General features: G+C 38.3%; 1 protein-coding gene across 3 annotated transcripts in view; it reads right to left on the reverse strand.

Annotated features, from left to right (window-relative positions):
* The window catches only part of LOC122707784 (complement factor H), a 192174-nt gene that overhangs the window by 163051 nt on the left and 6933 nt on the right, over positions 1-22190 (reverse strand). For all 3 annotated transcript variants that reach the window (XM_043923644.1, XM_043923640.1, XM_043923639.1), the window contains exons 2-5: positions 12281-12466; positions 11860-11965; positions 8979-9055; positions 4101-4292 (exon numbers count right to left, since the gene is read on the reverse strand). In XM_043923644.1, coding sequence (XP_043779579.1) covers positions 4101-4292; positions 8979-9055; positions 11860-11965; positions 12281-12466 — 561 coding nt within the window. The remainder of the gene's footprint in view (positions 1-4100; positions 4293-8978; positions 9056-11859; positions 11966-12280; positions 12467-22190) is intronic.

The raw sequence follows: 22190 nt of genomic DNA on the forward strand, positions 1-22190 counted from the left end.
ATACTTGATTTTCTTTGTGACTTACTTCACTCCATATGACAGTACATAGGCCTCTTCTACATAAATCATTTTTTAAAAGCTTTTTATAAAAATTTTCAAACATAATCAAAAATAGAAAAAATATGTGATCTAAATTCCAAATCATTTAAACTTGCTTTAAAAAAAATAATAATTAGCAATACATAATGAACTTTTCTCGTATTCAATACTCTTATACCACATAACGTTTCCAGTTGTACTGCTGAGGCACTTAATAAGTGTTCTAATACTTGCATATAAATTTAATGCGAAAGTACAAATCTATATATTCAAGAAGAATATATGTGTTTTTTGAGGGAAAACATTCTCATGGAAAGAATTTATATAGAAGTAACTATGGAACTCTTTTTTTTAATATGAAGGAATTGTATCACAGATATTACATTCAATTTACATGAACTCATGTAGTTCTGCAATGTAATTAAAATAACATAATTTTTTTTAAAAAATAGGTCAAATGTGATACATAATTTCAGTGAATGACCTGTAAAAATTATATCTATTTTTTGTTATTGATAATAGAGTAATTATTAACAAAATACTTTATCAAATAAATTAATTTAACTTGTTGTATTACATCTCCAAAAAGCAACTGACCAGCTCTTGTGATTGCCATTTAAGTTTCTGTCAAAAACAAACAAACAAACAAAAGCTGGACATCACCTTTCACATTGTCCTCTCTCAAACATTTTCGCCTGGGATTCCAGCAACGGTGACTAATTTCCCAGATTCTATTCTTCCTTCATCTCAATCTTTTCTTTCCTGCTTGCAACTTAATGATATTTTTCCTGTCGCTTCACTATTCAACTTAAAATGCTGCATTGATTCCCAAATCAGTCTGCATAAAAGCCTAATCCTTCAGCATGGTGTGTGCCACCCCTCAGAACCTTGGACTGCCCATATTCACTCCATCACTGACTTCTTCTCTGCCTGCATCCTATGTTAAGGCCCCTGAGAACAATGGGAACAAGGGGCTTCATGCTCAAAGAGGCCTCAAGGCCACTGCCCCTTCCTCTCCATCTGACTGGCTTGCTTTTCCCTGCCTCAATTCATCTAAAGATTCTCATTCTTCCTTTAAGACATGTTTTGCATCAGTCATTTCAGAAAGATTTCACTAACCACAGAAACTTACGCAAAAATTAAACCCCACCCACAATCCTCTAGAGCTTCCCTCTTGGCTCACTTGGTAAAGAACCTGCCTGCAATGCAGGAGACCCAAGCTGGATCCCTGGTTCAGAAAGATTCCCTGGAGAAGAGAATGTCAACCCACTCCAGTATTCTTGCCTGGAAATCCCATGGACAGAGGAACCTAGGGGCTACAATCCATGGGGTTGCAAGAGTCTGCCACAACTCAGCAACTAAATCACAACTCCCACCACATGATCTCTAGAGCATATGTAACTGCTACACTGCATATAAATATGTTCATCTTTATTAACTCGAAATAATTTTGTAAAAAGGACTTTCTAGGAAGAGAAACACTTCTCTTTGTGTCTCACTGTAGGACAGACTAGACTAAGAAAATGTAAATAATTTGGGGATATTAGATAATGTTAAAAAAAATAGTAGAAATTTCTCCCAAACAAGTATTGGTAAAACAAGGTATGGTAATTTTAAATAAATTGGACATAATACATTATGACAAAAGCCAAAATCATCATGAGGTTCTCAAGGGAACATTTCACACAAAGATAGGCACAATAAAGGAGAAAAACAGGAAGGACCTAACAGAAGCAGAAGAGATTAAGAAGAGGTGGCAAGAATACACAGAAGAATTGCACAAAAAAGATCTCAATGACCCAGACAACCACAGTTGTGTGGTCACTCACCTATAGCCAGACATCCTGGAGTATGAAGTCAAGTGGGCCTTAGGAAGCCTTGTTACAAACAAAAGTAGTGGAGGTGATGGAATTCCAGCTGAGCTATTTCAAATCCTAAAAGATAATGCTGTTGAAGTGCTGCACTCAATATGCCAGCAACCTTGGAAAACTCAGCAGTGGCACAGGACCGGAAAAGTTCAGCTTTCCTTCTGATCCCAAAGAAGGGCAATGCCAAAGAATGTTCAAGCTACCACACTATTGCACTCATTCACATGCTAGCAAGGTAATACTCAAAATCCTTCAAGCTAAGTTTCAATAATACGTGAACCAAGAACTTCCAGATGTACAGTTGGATTCAGAAAAACCAGAGAAACCAAACAACCAACATCTGTTGGATCATAGAAAAAAGAAAGGGGATTCCAGAAAAAAAAAATCTATTTCTACTTCATTGACTATGCTAAAGCCTTTGACTGTGTGGATCACAACAAACTGTGGAAATTCTCCAAGAGTTGGGAATGCCTGACCATCTCACCTGCCTCCTGGGAAACTAGTATGCAGGACAAGAAGCAACAGTTAGAACTGGACATGGAACAACTGACTGGTTCAAAATTGAGAAAGGAGTATGTCAAGGCTGTAAATGTCACCCTGCTAATTTAACTTACATGCAGAGTACATCATGCAAAATGCTGGGCTGGATGAAACACAAGCTGGAATCAAGATTGCTGGGAGAAATATCAACAACCTCAGATACACAGATGATATCATTATAATGGCAGAAAGAGGAACTAAAGAGCCTCTTGATGAAAATGAGAGAGGAGAGTGAAAAATTTGGCTTAAAACTCAGCATTCAAATAATGAAGATCATGGCATCCAGTCCCATCACTTCATGGCAAATAGATGGGGAAAAGGTGGAAACTGTCAGATTTCATTTTCTTGGGCTCCAAAATCACTGCAAAGGGTGACTGCCACGATGATATTAAAAGACACTTGCTCCTTGGAAGAAAAGCTAAGACAACCCTAGTCAGTGTATTAAAAAGCAAAATCATCACTTTGCCAAAAAAGGTCTGTATAGCCAAAGTTATGATTTTCTCCACTAGTCATGTACGGATTGAGAGTTAGACCATAAAAAAGGCTGAGTGGCAAAGAACTGATGCTTTCAAACTGTGGTGCTAGAAGACTCTTGAGAGTCCCTTGGAATGCAAGGAGATCAAACTGGTCAATCCTAAAGGAAATCAACCCTGAATATTCACTGGAAGGACTGATGCCAATGCTGAAGTTCCAATACTTTGGCCACCTGATGCAACGAGCCGACTCACTGGGGAAAACCTCTGATGCTGGGGGAAATTTAGGGCAGGAGGAAAAGGGGGCAACAGAGGATGAGATGGTTGGATGGGATCACTGACTCAATGGACCTGTGTTTGAGCAAACTCTGGGAGATAGTGAAGGACAGGGAAGCCTGGTGCGTTGCAATTCATGGGGCTGCAAAGAGTCAGACAGGACTGAACAACTGAAGAACAACAAAATCATCATACTGGCCAGCAGTATTAAGACTGTAGAAATGCTGGTTTACAGGTTACTGTAGAACTTTTTTTTTAAAGACAAAAATTTATTTAGTGGATTCAATTCAGATCAGCAATGTTTATACCAAACTTCCAGTGCAAGTATAAAACAGGGCCACTTTTAGAAGTGTTATTCAAAGACAGAATGTCATCATGATACATCAGTAGAGATAAACATTGAATGTTCAGTTTTTCAAATATAAAATGACCTTTTGGAGTTTTAATATTAAAACTTGTAGCAGAAATGCTTAAGATTTTACTTTAGTCATGAGTCAATTACACTTTAATTATGGTTATGAGAACGGACTTTAGTGTCATATAACCTAGGTTTGAATCTTACCTCTACCATATACACCAAGATCATTTTTGAAATGTAATTTAATTTCTTTGCACCATGATTTCCTTAATTATGAAACAGAGATGAACACAGTACATAAATCACATGGTCATTTGGAAGGTTAAATAGATGACACTTGTAAACAATTTACATCACCTACTGAAAAACAATTTAGATCACCTACTGTAAAATACTGTAAAAAAAAAATAAGTGCTGAATAAATGCTAGTGATTGTTAGTATTTTTTAAATCCTATAGGATGCACAGTGTTTTGAAAGGAATATTTTCATGAAAAAAACTAAACTCATGCAATTAATCAAACCAACAGTAAGTAAGTTTATCTTACCTACACATTTTGGTGTTTCTGCACTCCAAACACCACCTGCTGAGCAATGTATCTGTTTGGGTCCATCCAGCATGTAGCCTGAATTACACTCAAACTGTACCACTTGTCCATAGGTATATTCTTGGTCTGGTTCCAGGGCACCACTGAAAATTTTCCCATTCTCTGGTTCTGTCACTGGGAAACACTTAACAACTGAAAAAAATAAACATAACTTCCTCTAATGAAATTGGAAAACTATAAAACTTTATCATGAAGAAATGAGTATATATAAATTTGACATATATATATATATATAAAACCAACAAGATTACTTTTTTAAAGATGTGTTTATTTGATAAAACTGTTAGCCAGAAATAAATTCTACTAAGTAAAAACAAAGAAAAATAATAATAGTAGTAAGCTTATCTCTGATTCTTTTCTGTGAGAGTAAGCAAAAAACCTACTACCTTGAGTTTTGTAATGAAAGTGTATATATTTTCACTTTCATTTTTAATGAAACTATATATATATATATCCCATGAACAGTATGGAAAGGCAAAAACATAGGACACTGAAAGATGAACTCCCCAGGTCGGTAAAGGTGCCCAATATGTTACCGGATATCAGTGGAGAAAATAACTCCAGAAAGAATGAAGGGATGGAGCCAAAGCAAAAACAACACCCAGCTGTGGATGTGACTGGTGATAAAAGCAAGGTCCAATGCTGTAAAGAGCAATATTGCATAGGAACCTGGAATGTTAGGTCCATGAATCAAGGCAAATTGGAAGTGGTCAAACAGGAGATGTCAAGAGTGAACGTCAACATTCTAGGAATCAACAAACTAAAATGGACTGGAATGGGTGAATTTAACTCAGAGGACTATTATATTTACTACTGTGGGCAGGAATTCCTTAGAAGAAATGGAGTAGCTATCATAGTCAACAAAAGAGCCAGAAATGCAGTACTTGGATGCAATCTCAAAAACGACAGAATGATCTCTGCTCCTTTCCAAGGCACACCACTCAATATCACAGTAATCCAAGTCTATGCCCTGACCAGTAATGCTGAAGAAGCTGAAGTTGAAGGGTTCTATGAAGACCTACAAGACATTCTAGAACTAATACCCAAAAAAGATGACCTTTTCATGATAGGGGACTGGAATGCAAAAGTAGGAAGTAAAAAAACACATGGAGTAATAGCAAATTTGGCCTTGGAGTACAGAATGAAGCAGGGCAAAGGCTAATAGAGTTTTGCCAAGAGAACGCACTGATCATAACAAACACCCTCTTCCAACAACACAAGAGAAGACTCTACACATAAACATCACCAGATGGCCAACACTGAAATCAGATTGATTATATTCTTTGCAGCCAAAGATGGAGAAGCTCTATATAGTCACCAAAAACATGACTGGGAGCTGACTGTGGCTCAGATCATGAACACCTTATTGCCAAATTCAGACTTAAATTGAAGAAAGTAGGGAAAACCACTAGACCATTCAGGTATGACCTAAATCAAACCCCTTATGATTATACAGTGGAAGTGATAAATAGATTCAAGGAACTAGACCTGATAGACATAGTGCCTGATGAACTATGGACAGAGGTTTGTGACATTGTACAGGAGACAGGGATTAAGACCATCCCCAAGAAAAAGAAATGCAAAAAAGCCAAATGGCTGTCTGAGGACGCCTTACATATAGTGTTGGAAAGAAGAGAAGCCAAAGGCAAAGGAGAAAAGGAATGATATACCCATTTGAATGCAGAGTTCCAAAGAATGCCAAGGAGAGATAAGAAAGCCTTCTTCAGTGAATAGTGCAAATAAATAGAGGAAAATAATAGAATTGGAAAGACTAGAGATCTCTTCAAGAAAGTTAGAGATACCAAGTGAACATTTCATGCAAAGATGGGCACAATAAAGGACAGAAATGGTATGGACCTAACAGAATCAGAACATATTAAGAAGAGTTAGCAAGAATACACAGAAGAACTGTACAAAAAAGATCTTCATGACCCAGATAACCACAATGGTGTGATCACTCACCTAGAGCCAGACATCCTGGAATGGGAAGTCAAGCGGGCCTTAGGAAGCATAACTACAAACAAAACTAGTTGAGGTGATGGAATTCCAGTTGAGCTATTTCAAATTCTAAAAGATGATGCTGTAAAAGTGCTGTGCTCAATATGTTAGCGAATTTTGAAAACACAGCAGTGGCCACAAGACTGGAAAAGGTCAGTTTTCATTCCAATCCCAAAGAAAGGCAAGACCAAAGAATGCTCAAACTACCGCATAATTGCACTTATCTCACACTCACGCAAAGTAATCCTCAAAATTCTCCAAGCCAGACTTCAGCAATACGTGAACTATGAACTTCCAGATGATCAAGCTGGTTTTAGAAAAGACAGAGGAATCAGAGATCAAATTGCCAACATCCGTTGGATCATTGAAAAAGCAAGAGAGTTCCAGAAAAACATCTACTTCTGCTTTATTGATTATGCCAAAGCCTTTGACTGTGTGGATCACAATAAACTGTGGAAAATTCTGAAAGAGATGGGAATACCAGACCACCTGACCTGCCTCTTGAGAAATCTGTATGCACGTCAGGAAGCAAAAGTTAGAACTGGACATGGAACAACAGACTGGTTCCAAATAGGAAAAGGAGTACATCAAGGCTGTATATTGTCACCCTGCTTATTTAACTTGTATGCAGAGTACATCATGAGAAACACTGGGCTGGATGAAGCACAAGCTGGAGGCAAGATTGCTGGGAGAAATATCAATAACCTCAGATATGCAGATGACACCACCCTTCTGGCAGAAAGTGAAGAAGAACTAAAGAGCCTCTTGAAAGAGGAGAGTGAAAAAGTTGACTTAAAGCTCAACATTCAGAAAACTAAGATCATGGCATCTGGTCCCATCACTTCATGGCAAATAGATGAAGAAATAGTGGAAACAGTGGCTGACTTTATTTGGGGGGGCTCCAAAATCACTGCAGATGGTGATTGCAGCCATGAAATTAAAAGATGCTTACTCCTTGGAAGAGAAGTTATGACCAACCTAGACAGCATATTAAGATCAGACATTACTTTGCCAACAAAGGTCCATCTAGTCAAGGCTACGGTTTTTCCAGTAATCATGTATGGATGTGAGAGCTGAACTATAAAGAAAGCTGAGCACCGAAGAATTGATGCTTTTGAACTGTGGTGTTGGAGAAGACTCTTGAGAGGCCCTTGGACTGCAAGGAGATCCAACCAGTCCATCCTTAAGGAGATCAGTCCTGGGTGTTCATTGGAAGGACTGATGTTGAAGATGAAACTCCAATATTTTGGCCACCTGATGCAAAAAGCTGACTCATTTGAAAAGACCCTGATGATGAGAAAGATTGAGGAGAAGAAGGGGATGACAGAGGATGAGATGGTTGGATGCATCATCGAATCAATGGAGATGAGTTTGAGTAAACTGTGGGAGTTGGTAATGGACAGGGAGGCCTGGCGTGCTGCAGTCCATGGGGTCGCAAAGAGTCGGACTTGACTGAGCGACTGAACTGAACTGAACTGATCTATTTTGTAGTAGCAAAAAAAGTGTTTCTTACGTAATTGAGAAATATAAAGTTGGGGATACTTGAATACAAATTTTCCATTTGTCTCACAATAATATAAAGCTGTATTCTTAAAATGTGTAAAAGCAAACCTTCTGATTATATGTCCTTCAATAAATAAATAATCTTTAATTTTTCTTCTTCTATATCAAAATAACTAGAGCACTTTTTTGATTTCCCTTATTATTTTCCAATATCCCTTAGTTTTAAGATAGTCAACCTTTATTTTACAATAGAAACTCCCAGGATGCTTGTTAAATGGAAATTCTGTGGCTAGCTCTCTGTGCTATCACCCAAGGAACACTGATTCAGTCAATCTTTATGATCCAAAAATTTCAGTTTTTACAAGCATTCCAGATCATTCCAGTATGGATGTTCCCTACAACATTTATCCCCTTCCTCTCATTTCTGTAGATGAAAGACCTCCCAGTCTCTTTTTCAGAAAACAGGAGTTTTGAGTGATCACTTTTCTTCTTACTGTCTTCCTCTGCCTGTCTTTTTCTCTCTCTTTCCTCCCTCTCTCTCTGTCTTTGCCTTGCATTTCCCTCTCCTTTTCCCTCTCTACTTAGTCATCACCATTCAACTACGAAAAGTTATTTTCATGATAACTACAGATTATTCTTTTTATCTTATATTGGAGTATAGTCAATTAACAATGTTGTGATAGTTGCAGGTGGACAGCAAAGGGACTGTTATTTTCATGATGACTACAGATTGGAAGTACTGGTTTAAAATCTGGAAACAGGATGTGCAGTTTTTTCATTCTTTCTGTTTGCTTTATGGATCAGTAAGAAAGGGCAGAGCTCTTCCTTAGTTTCTGGCTCTTTTCAGTAAACTAAAACCATAGGAAAACTCCCCTTGTCAGGCAGGAGGAAGGAGATGTCTAAACCATATTCTCCAGTTAAGCTGTTATCAGAGATCCTTGCATTGGGGTGGCTATTTGGCTGAGTGCTCCTTCATTAATAAAGCTGAAACTCTCATCTTCATTTTAATGTGATATGTGTGTTATTTCCAGTGGTTAGAATCCAAAAGGAAAAACAAAACTTAGATTTTTTTTCTAGTCTTAATACTTAGACTATTAGATTAGATGAACCTATATTTACGCTTAGTTACTGAAACACTTAACAACATAGCAATAAAAGACTAGATCCAACTCTGTACTAAAGTAGAATCCACAAAAATAATTTGAGTAAGAAATATTTAATTATAAACTTTAAGAATATTTAATGTAAGACATTTCCAAAAAAATCATATTTTAAATAATATGCTTTAATATACTTGTAAATCAGTTTTACATCTACCTTCACATATGGGAATATCATTGGTCCATCCATTTGTGTCACATTCACGGAAATTCATCTCACCCAGCATCCGATACCTAAAAATCAAAAATAACAGAATTGTGAGCTGATGTGTGTTTATGTGAAATTTTAAGTTTGATACCATTTCAAATATCCAGAAACTCTATTTTGAGGAAAACTATTGATAAGAGCACACGCTTCCCTCCCTCCTCAGGAAAGGCCCTTAAGCCCTCAGGTGCATGGACTTGAATGATCAAGATCCTTGGTCCTTATTGCAAACTCCTGATTGTTTCATGCACTTTTATTTTTCCGGTTGAGTCAGTTAATGAGGTACACTTAACAATGTAATAAGCTCCACGAACTATCACCAAAACGAAAGATAAAAACATAAGATCATGATAAAAGCAGTAAACAACAGTTCACTGTATATTACCCCAGTCCACTCTTTTTCCATATTTCTATCCATAGCCCTACACTCCATGATTGTGATATTTTCTGCACACTTTGGGCTTTTTTTTAACATGATCAAGGACAGTGCTAGCAAGAATGTTTCAGTGTGGTTTATTGCCAGCACTTATCTCCATCTCCCAGCTCCATCCTGGCCGATGCTTTCCAGAGTGTGGTCACCAAGTCAAGCCTGCTTACAGAAGTTATTCAGTGACAAATTATACTAACTCATCAAGCCTGAGTTTCAAACCAAAGATGCTGTACTTGCACAGGGAACTATGCTCAGTGTCATGTGGCAGCCTGAATGGGAGGGGAGTCTGGGGAGAATGGATACATGTATGTGTACGGCTGAGTTCCTTTGCTGTGCACTTCAAACTATCAGAACATTGTTAATGGCTATATTCCAATACAAAATACTGCTGCTGCTGCTAAGTCACATCAGTCGTGTCTGAATCTGTGTACCCCATAGACGGCAGCCCACCAGGCTCCTCTGTCCCTGGGATTCTCCAGGCAAGAGTACTGGAGTGGCTTGCCATCTCCTTCTCCAATGTATGCATGCATGCATGCATGGTTAAGTTGCTTCAGTCATGTCCGACTGTTTGCAACCCCACGGACGGCAGCCCACCAGGCTGCCCTGTCCACGGGATTTTCCAGGCAAGAATACTGTAGTGGGTTGCCATTTCCTTCTCCATACAAAATACAAAGCTTTAAAAAAAAAAAATCCTTCTCAAATTTATTACATTTGACAATTGGAAGCAAAAAAAATTTTTTTACTCAAAAAAATAAGGAAAGGCATTTTAATAACCACAAGTGAGAGAATTTTGAAGAAAAAAAAAAAAGGCCTCTTATAAACGTCTAAAGAATTGTACCTGGACAAACTTTTCCTTTGACCATGAATGAGAGCAGTCCTGCTAGTTATACAAGTAAAAGAAACTCCTTCAAAAAACACTTTGCCTTCTTGGATTGGGTTGATTTGTCCCCAATTCTCTAAGGGAAGAAATCGTTTCAGTAGAGTAAATAGGACTCGAACTTTTACTCTGTGCCCCTTCACACAAAGGAACAAGATGACTGGTTGTCAAAGGTTCTTCTCTGGCTCCTTTATTGGCTCCGCCTTATAAAAGAGGAACATTTCCTGCAGACTATTTTCCACCAGGGACCCAGTCATTTGCCTAAATCTCTCTCCGGAGTTCTGCAAAATTCTACACAAATCCTCCTAGTGCTACCAGCTAGGAATAAAAATAGAACCTGGGGGATAAATCTAACCTCATTTCCCCCTCCGCGCTAAGTTTCCTTTAGCAGGCTCACAGGGTCCCGCATACCGAAGCCTCAGAGCCAGCCCTTCAGACGGGCGTTCCCAGTTCAAAATGGCCGCCCGGGCGCCTCAGCTTGGGGCCCTGTGCTGTCGCCGCACCGCTCACCGCGCTCTGGAGCCTGAGGCCCGCGCTGCCCCGCCCGCGGGAACCCCGCCCCGTTCCCAGCTGAGGAGACCCTGAAAAGCAGCCCTGCTTGCTTACAGTCTGCCGCGCTTATTTCTCCCACCAAGCCCATGGTGCGCTTGATATGTTTCTGCTTTTATAAGTGAGAAAATTGGAGTAAAGAGCTATTTTTTTTAAAATACATGTAGTAATTAAGTGGTAGAGTTTTGGAATGCGAGCTTACTTCAAAGCCTAAGCTCTAAAATATTCTATTGCCTCAAATCAAGAAATAAATGGGGAGTGAATAATCATTCCACGTGTAATTTCTTCACCCTGTGTATATTTATGTAGTATAAAAGTACAATGACCAGTTTTTCTATGTATAAAACTCTCTTCAAAACAAGGTGCCGGGAGTCACAAGAAAGGAAGGACACTGAGGAGGTAACAACACAGGGTTAAGACTAGCTGAGCTGTGGGAATCCAGCAGGTGCTTAGAAGGAGCGAAGTCACCTCTTCTGAGCATAGGAGCATTTTTGGTCTGAGTGATAAGCGTAATTTACAGATTGTGGAAACTTAAAGAATGATAGTTATTATTTCAGTGTTCAGTTAGTCTGATTTCTCATAAATTGTATAAAATTTTATCAAAGTAGATCCACGTTCTCTAATTTTGTTACCATTCCCACTGCCCCTGAGAATTCTTACTCTGCACGTAATAGGATGTGGTGAGGACTCATTGCGGAGAATTTTTATTTAAATGTGTACAATTTTCCCACTCTCCGGTAACTATACTCTACCAGAGTAATTATAATTCACTTTAATTCTTCAATGTTGAGGAGATAATCATATTATCCAAATATAGTCATTTTCATTATAGTTTATTTTTTCAGATTACCTGTACGTATAAAAATGCTCACAGAAAAATATAGTAACCTTAAACACATAAATAAGATCAGTTTCTATTTACTCTTTCCAGTATGAAAAATCTGAATTATAAACTGCTCTTTCTGTTGATGACGTACCCCTCATCACACGTATAAACAACCTTTGCACCATATTCAAACTGAGTGCCTTCTGCAAGATGGAAAGAACCAAATGGAGTGTCTCCAGGGTGTGCACACGGCTTTTCTAAAATGAAAAAGAAAAAGAATATGATGTTAGCATGTAGCACAGGGAGTAACAATTTACATAGGAGTTCGAGAACAGGGATATTTAATATTGTTTTAGAGGACAGAATTGAAAATATAGAAAAGTGAAAAATGCCAAAGTTATCTGTACTTTTTTTTTCAATTTTGGAAGATGACAACCCCTTTTTAAGAATGATGAGGATATATCGCTTTGTATTTAAATGACACTAGCGATAGAATTCAGCCAGTATTGCCACAATAGCATTCGTTGTTTTCACAACTTTTCACAGGTTTCACGAAAGTAGGAATTACTTACTCCGACATATCCTTGATGGATGAAGAGACACCCATTTTCCACCCCTGCACGCCATTACAATACTCCCAAGAGTTCTGTATCCAGGGCGGCATTTATATGTAGCCTGAGTGCCCTCTCGATATGTTTGTTCATTCCAAGAACCTGACAGGATTTCTGTTTCTTTTCTGGGAGGGGGTTCTCTACAGTCTACAAAAAAAAAAAAAAAAAAAGATGTCTAAATACAATGAAAAATGCAGTATTTTTAGGTTAGTTTTGCTTTAAAAAAAAAAAAAAAAACTTACACAGGTCCATCCAATGTAACTCTTAATATATATTTTTCACCTTACAAAAATTAAATCTACATAGATTTGTAAGAATAGCTTTCAAGATTCTATAATTCTGCTCTTTCTAAGGGCTTCCCAGGTAACTTAGCTGGTAAAGAATCCACCTGCAATTCAGGAGAACCTGGTTCGATTCCTGGGTTGGGAAGATCCCCGTGGAGAAAGAATAGGCTACCCACTCAAGTATTCTTGGGCTTCACTGGTGATTCAGACGGTAAAGAATTTGATGCAATGTAGGAGACCTGGGTTCATTTCCTGGTTGGGAAGATTCCCTGGAGGTGGGCATGGCAACCCACTCCATATTCTTACCTGGAGAGTCACCATGGACAGAGGAGCCTGATGGGCTACAGTCCATGGGGTCACAGAGTCGGACACGACTGAGCGATTAAGCACAACACAGCACATTCTTTCTTAAATTCAGGAAATATTAGGCACTATTCTAAGGTTTGAAGAAACAACAGTGGATATGGAGACAAAGTGCTCGCAAAGTGTTGTCACTCTAGTAAGGAAGTTATTGAATATGTATTCAAAGATATGACGTATCCAGGTGTCTGAAATCTTCATCAAGCTCTTGTACAGTCTGCTCTACCACCTATTCTATACAATCTCTTGAACCTCAGTAACCTTGGGTCTGGAGTGGTCAAGCGTATGTGTAAATGTGATTGACAATCTCAAATTGAAACCCACTCTGGCACTCTAGCAATTAGAAGCCATTGAAAATAAAAATGAATAAAATCAAATCCCTACTTTTCTCAGAAAACTGTCATTAGGAAACTCATGAATTCAAGGAATAAAGTGAATTATAAAAAGTATACACATATTAGAATGTTTTTAATTAAAATTCTATTTATGAAGATTTAATCTATACATAATTCAAAAGAAAATTATCTGCAAAATTATTTTCCACACAAAAGCACTTCTTGCAATAACAAAAGCACTAACACAACCAAAGGAAAAATACAGGAGGATGATAAAACATTTTCTTAAGAATGGCTGATAACATAACCATTACTAAAATCAAAGACATGACAATTAAGTGTAAGTGATGTTTTTGGACAAATTTCAATGGCAAAAATGTAAAGGGAATGACACTTTTTTTGTAGAAGAAGAAATCTTATAAATATTATTTTAAATAAAATTAGAGGTATAAATGACTACAGTGATTTGATGACACTTGTAAAGAATCTTAAAAATGCTAATGTAAATTAAAGAATTTCAAACTGAAAAAAGATCCTAAAGCAATAATGAAAGTTTTTCTAAGATTCTTATGTACAAGATGTTTATTCCAACATTTTTATAGTGTAAAAAATAAGATACGTTAATGTGAATATTGTCATATTGTGGTACATTCACCTGAGGAAATATTTTATGGCTTTTGAAAATTGTGTTTTGGGGAATATTTAATCATATGGGTAAATGTTAGCATAAGAGTAAGAGGGAAGGTATTATAGACTTTTTGTTTCTAATATATACTACTGTGATCAAGGATCAGAATGGTCAGTACTTAAAGCTGACTTTTCAGCAGCAGTAATGGAAACCAGAAGATGTTAGCTTATCACTTCTATCTGCATAAAGCAGTAATTGTCTACTTAGAATTCTACATAAAGGAACAATTTTTTTAAGTTTCAAGATTTCAATTAATAGAATGTGAGAGAATTTGTTTTATACATTCACATTAAGGGAAAATAAAACATGTACTTTAGAAAAAGGAAAACTATCTCAGATATAAGGTTTGTAATGAAAGAAAAACAATAACAGTACCTAAACAAATAAGTCTAAGAGAACACCAACTGTGAAACAATAAAACTGTAGTCTTATCTAATTTAAAATACATATATACTCATACACATATACATATACATAAAATACAGGACAGCCATGCGTTAATTGAGAGAGGAAAACAGAAAATGAAGGATATAACTTGAAGGATAACAACGTCCAGAGGAATGAAGAGATATGAATCAGCTGTGATAGCTTTGATGAGGCATCAGCCTGACTGGGCATCCATCCTCAGTTATTAAAACCAACGCTAATCTAGGCTCTGCTGAGAAGCTACATGACAAGATATAATCCTAAACACTTAATTTTAAACAAGCTGATTATCCTGGATAACTGGTGTAGGCCCGATTAAATCACTCGAATGGTTTTTAAGGCAGGGCTGAACCTGATCCAAAAGAGAGAAGAAACTGTACTGTGGACTCAGCTTCCTTACCTGTGCTCCGCCCTTTCTGACAGTCAGCCCTATGAAGTTTAGACCTGCTTACACACAGTGCAGGCTTCCCTGGTGATTCTGCCTGCTAATGCAGGAAATGTGGGTTTGATCCCTGATCTGGGAAGATCCCATAGAGAAGGAAATAGCAGTTCTATGAAGACCTACAAGACCTTCTAGAACTAACACCCAAAAAAGATGGCCTTTTCATGATAGGGGACTGGGATGCAAAAGTAGGAAGTCAAGAAACACCTAGAGTAACGGGCAAATTTGGCCTTGGAGTACAGAATGAAGCAGGGAAAAGGCTAATAGAGTTTTGCAAGAGAATGCATTGGTCATAGCAAACACCCTCTTTCAACAACACAACAGAAGACTCTACATAGGGACATCACCAGATGGTCAATATTGAAATCAGATTGATTATATTCTTTGCAGCCCAAGATGGAGAAGCTCTATACAGTCAGCAAAAACAAGACTGGCATTGACTGTGGCTCAGATCATGAACTCGTTATTGCCAAATTCAGATTTAAATTGAAGAAGTTGGGAAAACCATGAGACCATTCAGGTGTGACCTAAATCAAACCCCTTACGATTACACAGTGGAAGTGAGAAATAGATTTAAGGGATTAGATCTGATAGACAGAGTGCCTGAAGAACTATGGACAGAGGTTCATGACTTTGTACAGGAGGCAGGGATCAAGATCACCCCCAAGAAAAAGAAATGCAAAAAAAAGCATAATGGCTGTCTAAGGAGGCATAACAAATAGCTTTGAAAAGAAGAGATGTGAAAAGTAATGGAGAAAAAGAGAGAGAGAGATCCATTTGAATGCAGAGTTCTAAAGAATAGCAAGGAGAGATAAGAAAGCCTTCCTCGGCAATCAATGCAAAGAAATAGAGGAAAATAATAGAATGGAAAAGACTAGAGCTCTCTTCAAGAAAATCAGAGACCCCAAGGGAACATTTCATGCAAAGATGTGCACAGTAAAGGACAGAAATGGTATGGACCTAACAAAATCAAACATATTAAGAAGAGGTGGCAAGAATACACAGAAGAACTATACAAAAAAAGATCTTCACAACCAGATAACCACGATTGTGTGATCACTCACCTAGATCCAAACATCTTGCAATGTGAAGTCAAGTGGGCCCTAGGAAGCATCACTATGAAGAAAGCTAGTGGAGTTGATGGAATTCCAGTTGAGCTATTTCAAATCCTAAAAGATGATGCTGTGAGAGTGCTGCACTCAATATGCCAGCAAATTTCGAAAACTCAGCAGTGGCTACCGGAACTGTTCAGTGGGAACCAGAAAAGTTCCGTTTTCATTCCAATCCCAAAGAAAGGCAATGCCAAAGAGTGTTCAAACTACTGCACAACTGCACTCATCTCACATGCTAGTAGAATAATGCTCAAAATTCACCAAGCTAGGATTCAACAGTATGTGAACCGTGAACTTCCAGATGTTCAAGCTGGATTTAGAAAAGGCAGGGGAACCAGAGATCAAATTGCCAACATCTGCTGGATCACTGAAAAGGCAAGAGAGTTCCAGAAAAACATCTATTTCTGCTTTATTGACTATGCCAAAGCCTTTCATTGTGTGGATCACAACAAACTGGAAAATTCTGAAGAAGATGGGAATACCAGACCACTTGACCTGCCTCTTGAGAAATCTGTATGCACATCAGGAAGCAACAGCTAGAACTGGACATGGAACAACAGACTGGTTCCAAATAGGAAAAGGAGTACATCAAGGCTGTATATTGTCACCCTGCTTATTTAACTTGTATGCAGAGTACATCACGAGAAACACTGGGCTAGAGGAAGCAAAAGCTGGAATCAAGATTGCTGGAAGAAATACCAATAACCTCAGATATGCAGATAACACCACCCTTCTGTCAGAAAGTGAAGAAGAACTAAAGAGACTCTTGATGAAAGTGAAAGTGGAGAGTGAAAAAGTTGGCTTAAAGCTCAACATTCAGAAAACAAAGATCATGGCATCTGGTCCCATCACTTCATGGCAATTAAATGATGGGGAAACAGTGGAAACAGTGCCAGGCTTTTATTTTGGGGGGCTCCAAAATCACTGCAGATGGTGATTGTAGCCATGAAATTAAAAGACGCTTGCTCCTTGGAAGAAAAGTTATGACCAACGTAGATAGCATATTAAAACGCAGAGTCGTTACTTTGCCAACAAAGGTCTTTCTAGTAAAAACTATATTTTTTTCAATAGTCATGTATGGATGTGAGAGTTGGACTATAAAGAAAGCTGAAAGCTGAGCACTGAAGAATTGATGCTTTTGAACTGTAGTGTTGGAGAAGACTCTTGAGAGTCCTCTGGACTGTAAGGAGATCCAATCAGTCTATCCTAAAGAAAATCAGTCCTGAATATCCATTGGAAGGACTGATGATGAAGCTGAAACTCCAATACTTTGGCTACCTGACGTGAAGAGCTGACTCATTTGAAAAGACCCTGATGCTGGGAAAGATTGAGGGCAGAAGGAGAAGGGGATGACAGAGGATGAGATAGTTGGATGGTATCACTGACTCAATGGACATTAGTTTGAGTCATCTTCGGGAGTTGGGGATGGACAGGGAGGCCAGGTGTGCTTCAGTTCATGGGGTGGCAAAGAGTTTGACACAACTGAGTGACTGAACAGAACTTAACTGAACCAGTATTCTTGTCTGGGAAATCTCATGGACAGAGGTGCCTGGTTTGTCACATTGGGTCCCAAGACTAGGACACGATTTAGTGACTGAACAACAATAAACAGCCACAATTGCATTAGAAAATTTCGTTCTTCTGATAGATCTCTATCTTGATAGGCAGTTAGGTAGGTAGGTAGGTAGATAGATTTTTGTTATTCCTTATCTGCTAAGTCGTGTCTGACTCTTTTGGAAGCCCCTGGACTGAATCCTACAGTGGTTGCCATTTCCTACTGCAGGGGATCTTCCTGACCCCGGGATTGAATCTGCATCTCCTACACTGGCAGGCGATTATTTACCACTGAGCCACCAGGGAAGCCAGATAGATAGATACACAGATGAAAAGCTTTTACTATTATGTTTCTCTAGTTGAACCCTGGATGATAAATTAATACCAAACTTTGATAAGAAGGCATATTTTAATTTCTAAGTTAATTATCAAAATTATAGGAGCAGAATTTAGATAAAAATTCCATCCTGATTGACAGGAAAAGATTAAATAACAAGAAATAACTAAATCAAAAGATGGCAAGATCAGAGAGAGGAAAAAATACAGTACTGGGGATTGAATGTTAGATTTTAACTCAAACATAGCAGTAATTTTATTGGATAGGAGTAGATTAAATATAGTTCAAAGTCAATGGTCTTTACTAAATTAGTATCTTGGATATTTGCACTCTCGTCTTCACTGAAGCATTACTTAGAATAGCCAAGATAAGGAAACAACCTAAGTGGACATTGAGGAATGAATGAATAAAGAAAATGCTCTATATATGTATAGTGGAATATTATTCAGCCATAAAAAGAGGTCAGTCGTGCCATTTGCCACAACATGGATGACTCTTGAGGGTTTTTGCTAAGTGAAAGAAATCAGAGAGAGAGAGATAAAAACTATGGTATCACTTACATGTGAGGGAAAAAAAAGATAATGAGTAAAAGATTGGAATGGATTTCACCAAAAAGAAAATCCAGGTGATCAGTAAACTTATTAAAAACTGCTCAAAATGCAAATAAAAATTAAAACCATAATAAACTGCAATTAAAATAACATGGCATTGGCAGACTTGTTTAATGTCTAAAAATCCTACTACTTGGAAAGAATGTGTAGTATTAGGTACTATTGTTGGGAAGGAAAATTGGAAATCCCATGACAGAGAGGAACTTAGCAACTCATAGTGAAGTTGAAGATATCATTATTTATTACTCAGCTATTTTCCAGCTGAGCTATTTCAAAACCAAAAGATGATGCTGTAAAAGTGCTGCAATCAATATGCCAGCAAATTTAGAAAACTCAGCAGTGGCCACAGGACTGGAAAAGGTCAGTTTTCATCCCAATCCCAAAGAAAGGCAATACCAAAGAATGTTTGAACTACCGCACAATTGCACTCATCTCAAATGCTAGCAAATTAATGCTCAAAATTCTCCAAGCCAGGATTCAAAAGTACGTGAACCATGAACTTCCAGATGTTGAAACTGGATTTAGAAAAGGCAGGGGAACCAAAGATCAAATTGCCAACATCTGCTGGATCATCGAAAAAGCAACAGAGTTCCAGAAAAAACATCTACATCTGCTTTATTGACTATGCCAAATCCTTTGACTGTATGAATCACAACAAACTGTGGAAAATTCTAGAGATTGGAATACCAGACCACCTTACCTGCCTCCTGAGAAATCTGTATGCAGGTCAAGAAGCCAGTGTTAGAACTGTACACGGAACAACAGACTGGTTTCAAATTGGGAAAGGAGTACATCAAGGCTGTATATTGTCACTCTGCTTATTTAACTTATATGCAGAGTACATCATGAGAAACGCTGGGCTGGATGAAGCCCAAGCTGGAATCAAGATTGCTGGGATAAATATCATTTACTTCAGATATGCAGATGACACCACCCTTATGACAGAAAGCGAAGAAGAATTAAAAATCCTCTTGATGTAAGTGAAAGAGGAGAGTGAAAAAGCTCGCTTAAAGCTCAACATTCATAAAACTAAGATCATGGCATCTGGTCCCATCACTTCATGGCAAATAGATGGGCAAACAATGGAAAGTGAGAGACTATTTTTTTGAGGCTCCAAAATCACTGCTGATGGTGACTGCAGCCATGAAATTAAAAGACGCTCGCTCCTTGGAAGAAAAGCTATGACCTACCTAGACAGCATATTAAAAAGGAGAGACATTACTTTGCCAACAAAGTTCCATCTAGTCAAGCTATGGTTTTTCCAGTAGTCATGTATGGATGTGGGAGTTGGACTATAAAGAAAGCTGAGGGCCAAAGAATTGTTGCTTTTGAACTGTGGTGTTGGAGAAGACTCTTGACAGTCCCTTGAATATCAAGGAGATCCAACCAGTCCATCCTAAAGGAGATCAGTCCTGGGTATTCATTGGAAGGACTGATGCTGAAGCTGAAGCTCCAGTGCTTTGGCCACCTCATGCGAAGAGGTGACTCATTGGAAAAGACCCTGATGCTGGGAGGGATTGGGGGCAGGAGGAGAAGGGGATGACAGAGGATGAGATGGCTGGATGGCATCACCGACTCGATGGACATGAGTTTGAGTAGACTCCAGGAGTTGGTGATGGACAGGGAGGCCTGGCGTGCTGCGGTTCATGGGGTCGCAAAGAGTCGGACACGACTGAGTGACTGAACTGAACTGAACCCTTGATAATATCAAGGATGACTTCTTTAGTAGATGCTCAACACATTACTTTAAAAATGGCAAATTCAAAGATACTTCTCACCATATTTATTCATTGATATTATTTTCATTGTTAAACTTCATTTCTTACTTGGTTTTATAATAATGGTCTAACATTCTAGTCTAGAATATCTTTTCATAGAGACAAGGGGAAAAAATAATCTACTGAGCTGGATCCCATTTTGAAGACGTTCTACATTTCATTGAACAGAACAGAAAGTTCACATGAAACTTCATTTTTCTGTAATATATAACACTTACGTGGGCTTTCATATGCACTAGTTTTTCCTTGAATTTTGCAAATGTGTGGCAGATTTGTTAGAGAATTTTTGAGTTCGTTTTGATTTCAAAATTTAAGTAAACATACTTTCTCTCCACTAGATGGTGCTACCACCCCATCATAAAACAACACAAACTGCTTGAACCTCTTCCTACCAGCGCCCCCTCCCTCTCCCCAAGAAGCCCGAGCTTTTGGTTTCGCGTTTTCAAATTAAAGATCTTTTTCTTTTTTCTTTTTTTTTAACATGGAAATATTGTGTTTAATTACAAGATAATTCCACTTTCTAAATTCAGATCCACTTCATGGCATTTAGGTTGCCGGAAAAATTAATCTGTCGAATTCCAAACGTAGATGGCAGCATCACGAGTGAAGCACCAATTTTCACTAATATACTAACATTCTGACGAATTTAGTTCCTATCCTTTCCTTATGCTCATGCAAGGAAAAAGTAAAATTTTTTTATCCATTAGCTTACTCCATTGAAATGATTTTTATTAAAGCAATGCAGTTACACAAAGGGTATTTATCCCTTTGTTACTTGCTTTGAACAACCAGACATGAAAGACAAGGATACATCACTTTCATAAACTCTTCCTACTAGCTTCTCACAATATTTACTCTGTGTAGACATATTTACTATAAGAAGAGTTCTCATATTGATTATACTTCAAATGATACGTAAGCCTCTGGTGCTTTTTCCATGAACTTTTTTTCCCCCCTTATAGTAGATGAATCATTTACTTGAATGAGTTCAGGACTTTGAAAGAATAAATTTTAAATTTTATACTTAACCACTCTGGTGCAGCCATTGTGGAAAACAGTTTAGCAGTTCCCCAAAATATTAAACAGTGTTAACGTATGATTCAGCAATTCCCTGGAGAAGGAAATGGCGACCCATTCCAGTATTCTTGCCTAGGGAATCCGGTGGAGAGAGGAGCCTGGTGGGCTGCCGTCCATGGGGTCGCACAGAGTCGGACATAGCCGCAGCAATTCCCAGGTGGCACTAGTGGTAAAGAACCCAATGTAGGAGCCAATGCCGGAGAGATAAGAGGCATGAGTTGGGTTCCTGGGTCAGGAAGATCCTCTGCATAAAGGCGTGGCAACGCCCTCCAGTATTCTTGCTAGGAAAATCCCATGGACAGAGGAGCCTAGAGGGCTACAGTCCACTGGGTCACAAAGAGTCGGACACAATTGAATTAACAGTACACAAGGTGTGCTAAAGTGGTTATGAACGGTCAGCAGCTCAACTCCTAGATATGGACCCAAAAGAAATGAAAGCAGGGACCCGAAGAGATACTCGTATACCAATACTCAAAGGAGCACAAGAGCCAAACAATGGAAACACCCCAGTGTCCATCAGTAGGCAAATGGATAAACAAAATATAGCAGATATACAATGGAATACTAGCCTCATAAGGAAGGATACTTTGATACATGCCACAACATGGCTAAATCTTGAAGACATTGTGTTAACTAAAACAACACAGACACGTCCAAGAACTTTAAATGGCTTCTCTTGTCTCTATGAAAAAAAGGTATTACCATCAACTACACTGTTTTTCCATTTTTCCTCTGCCATCTCTAAAATCTTAATTCTGATTAGCATCATCTGCCAGCTTGATGATAACTCATTCTGCTAACTAGTCCCCAAGCTCCCCTCTCATATTGGCATCAGAGCCACAGGTGATTTTTGCAAATTTGGTCATG

Source organism: Cervus elaphus, chromosome 14 (assembly GCF_910594005.1).
Source record: "Cervus elaphus chromosome 14, mCerEla1.1, whole genome shotgun sequence".
NCBI lineage: Eukaryota > Metazoa > Chordata > Mammalia > Artiodactyla > Cervidae > Cervus > Cervus elaphus.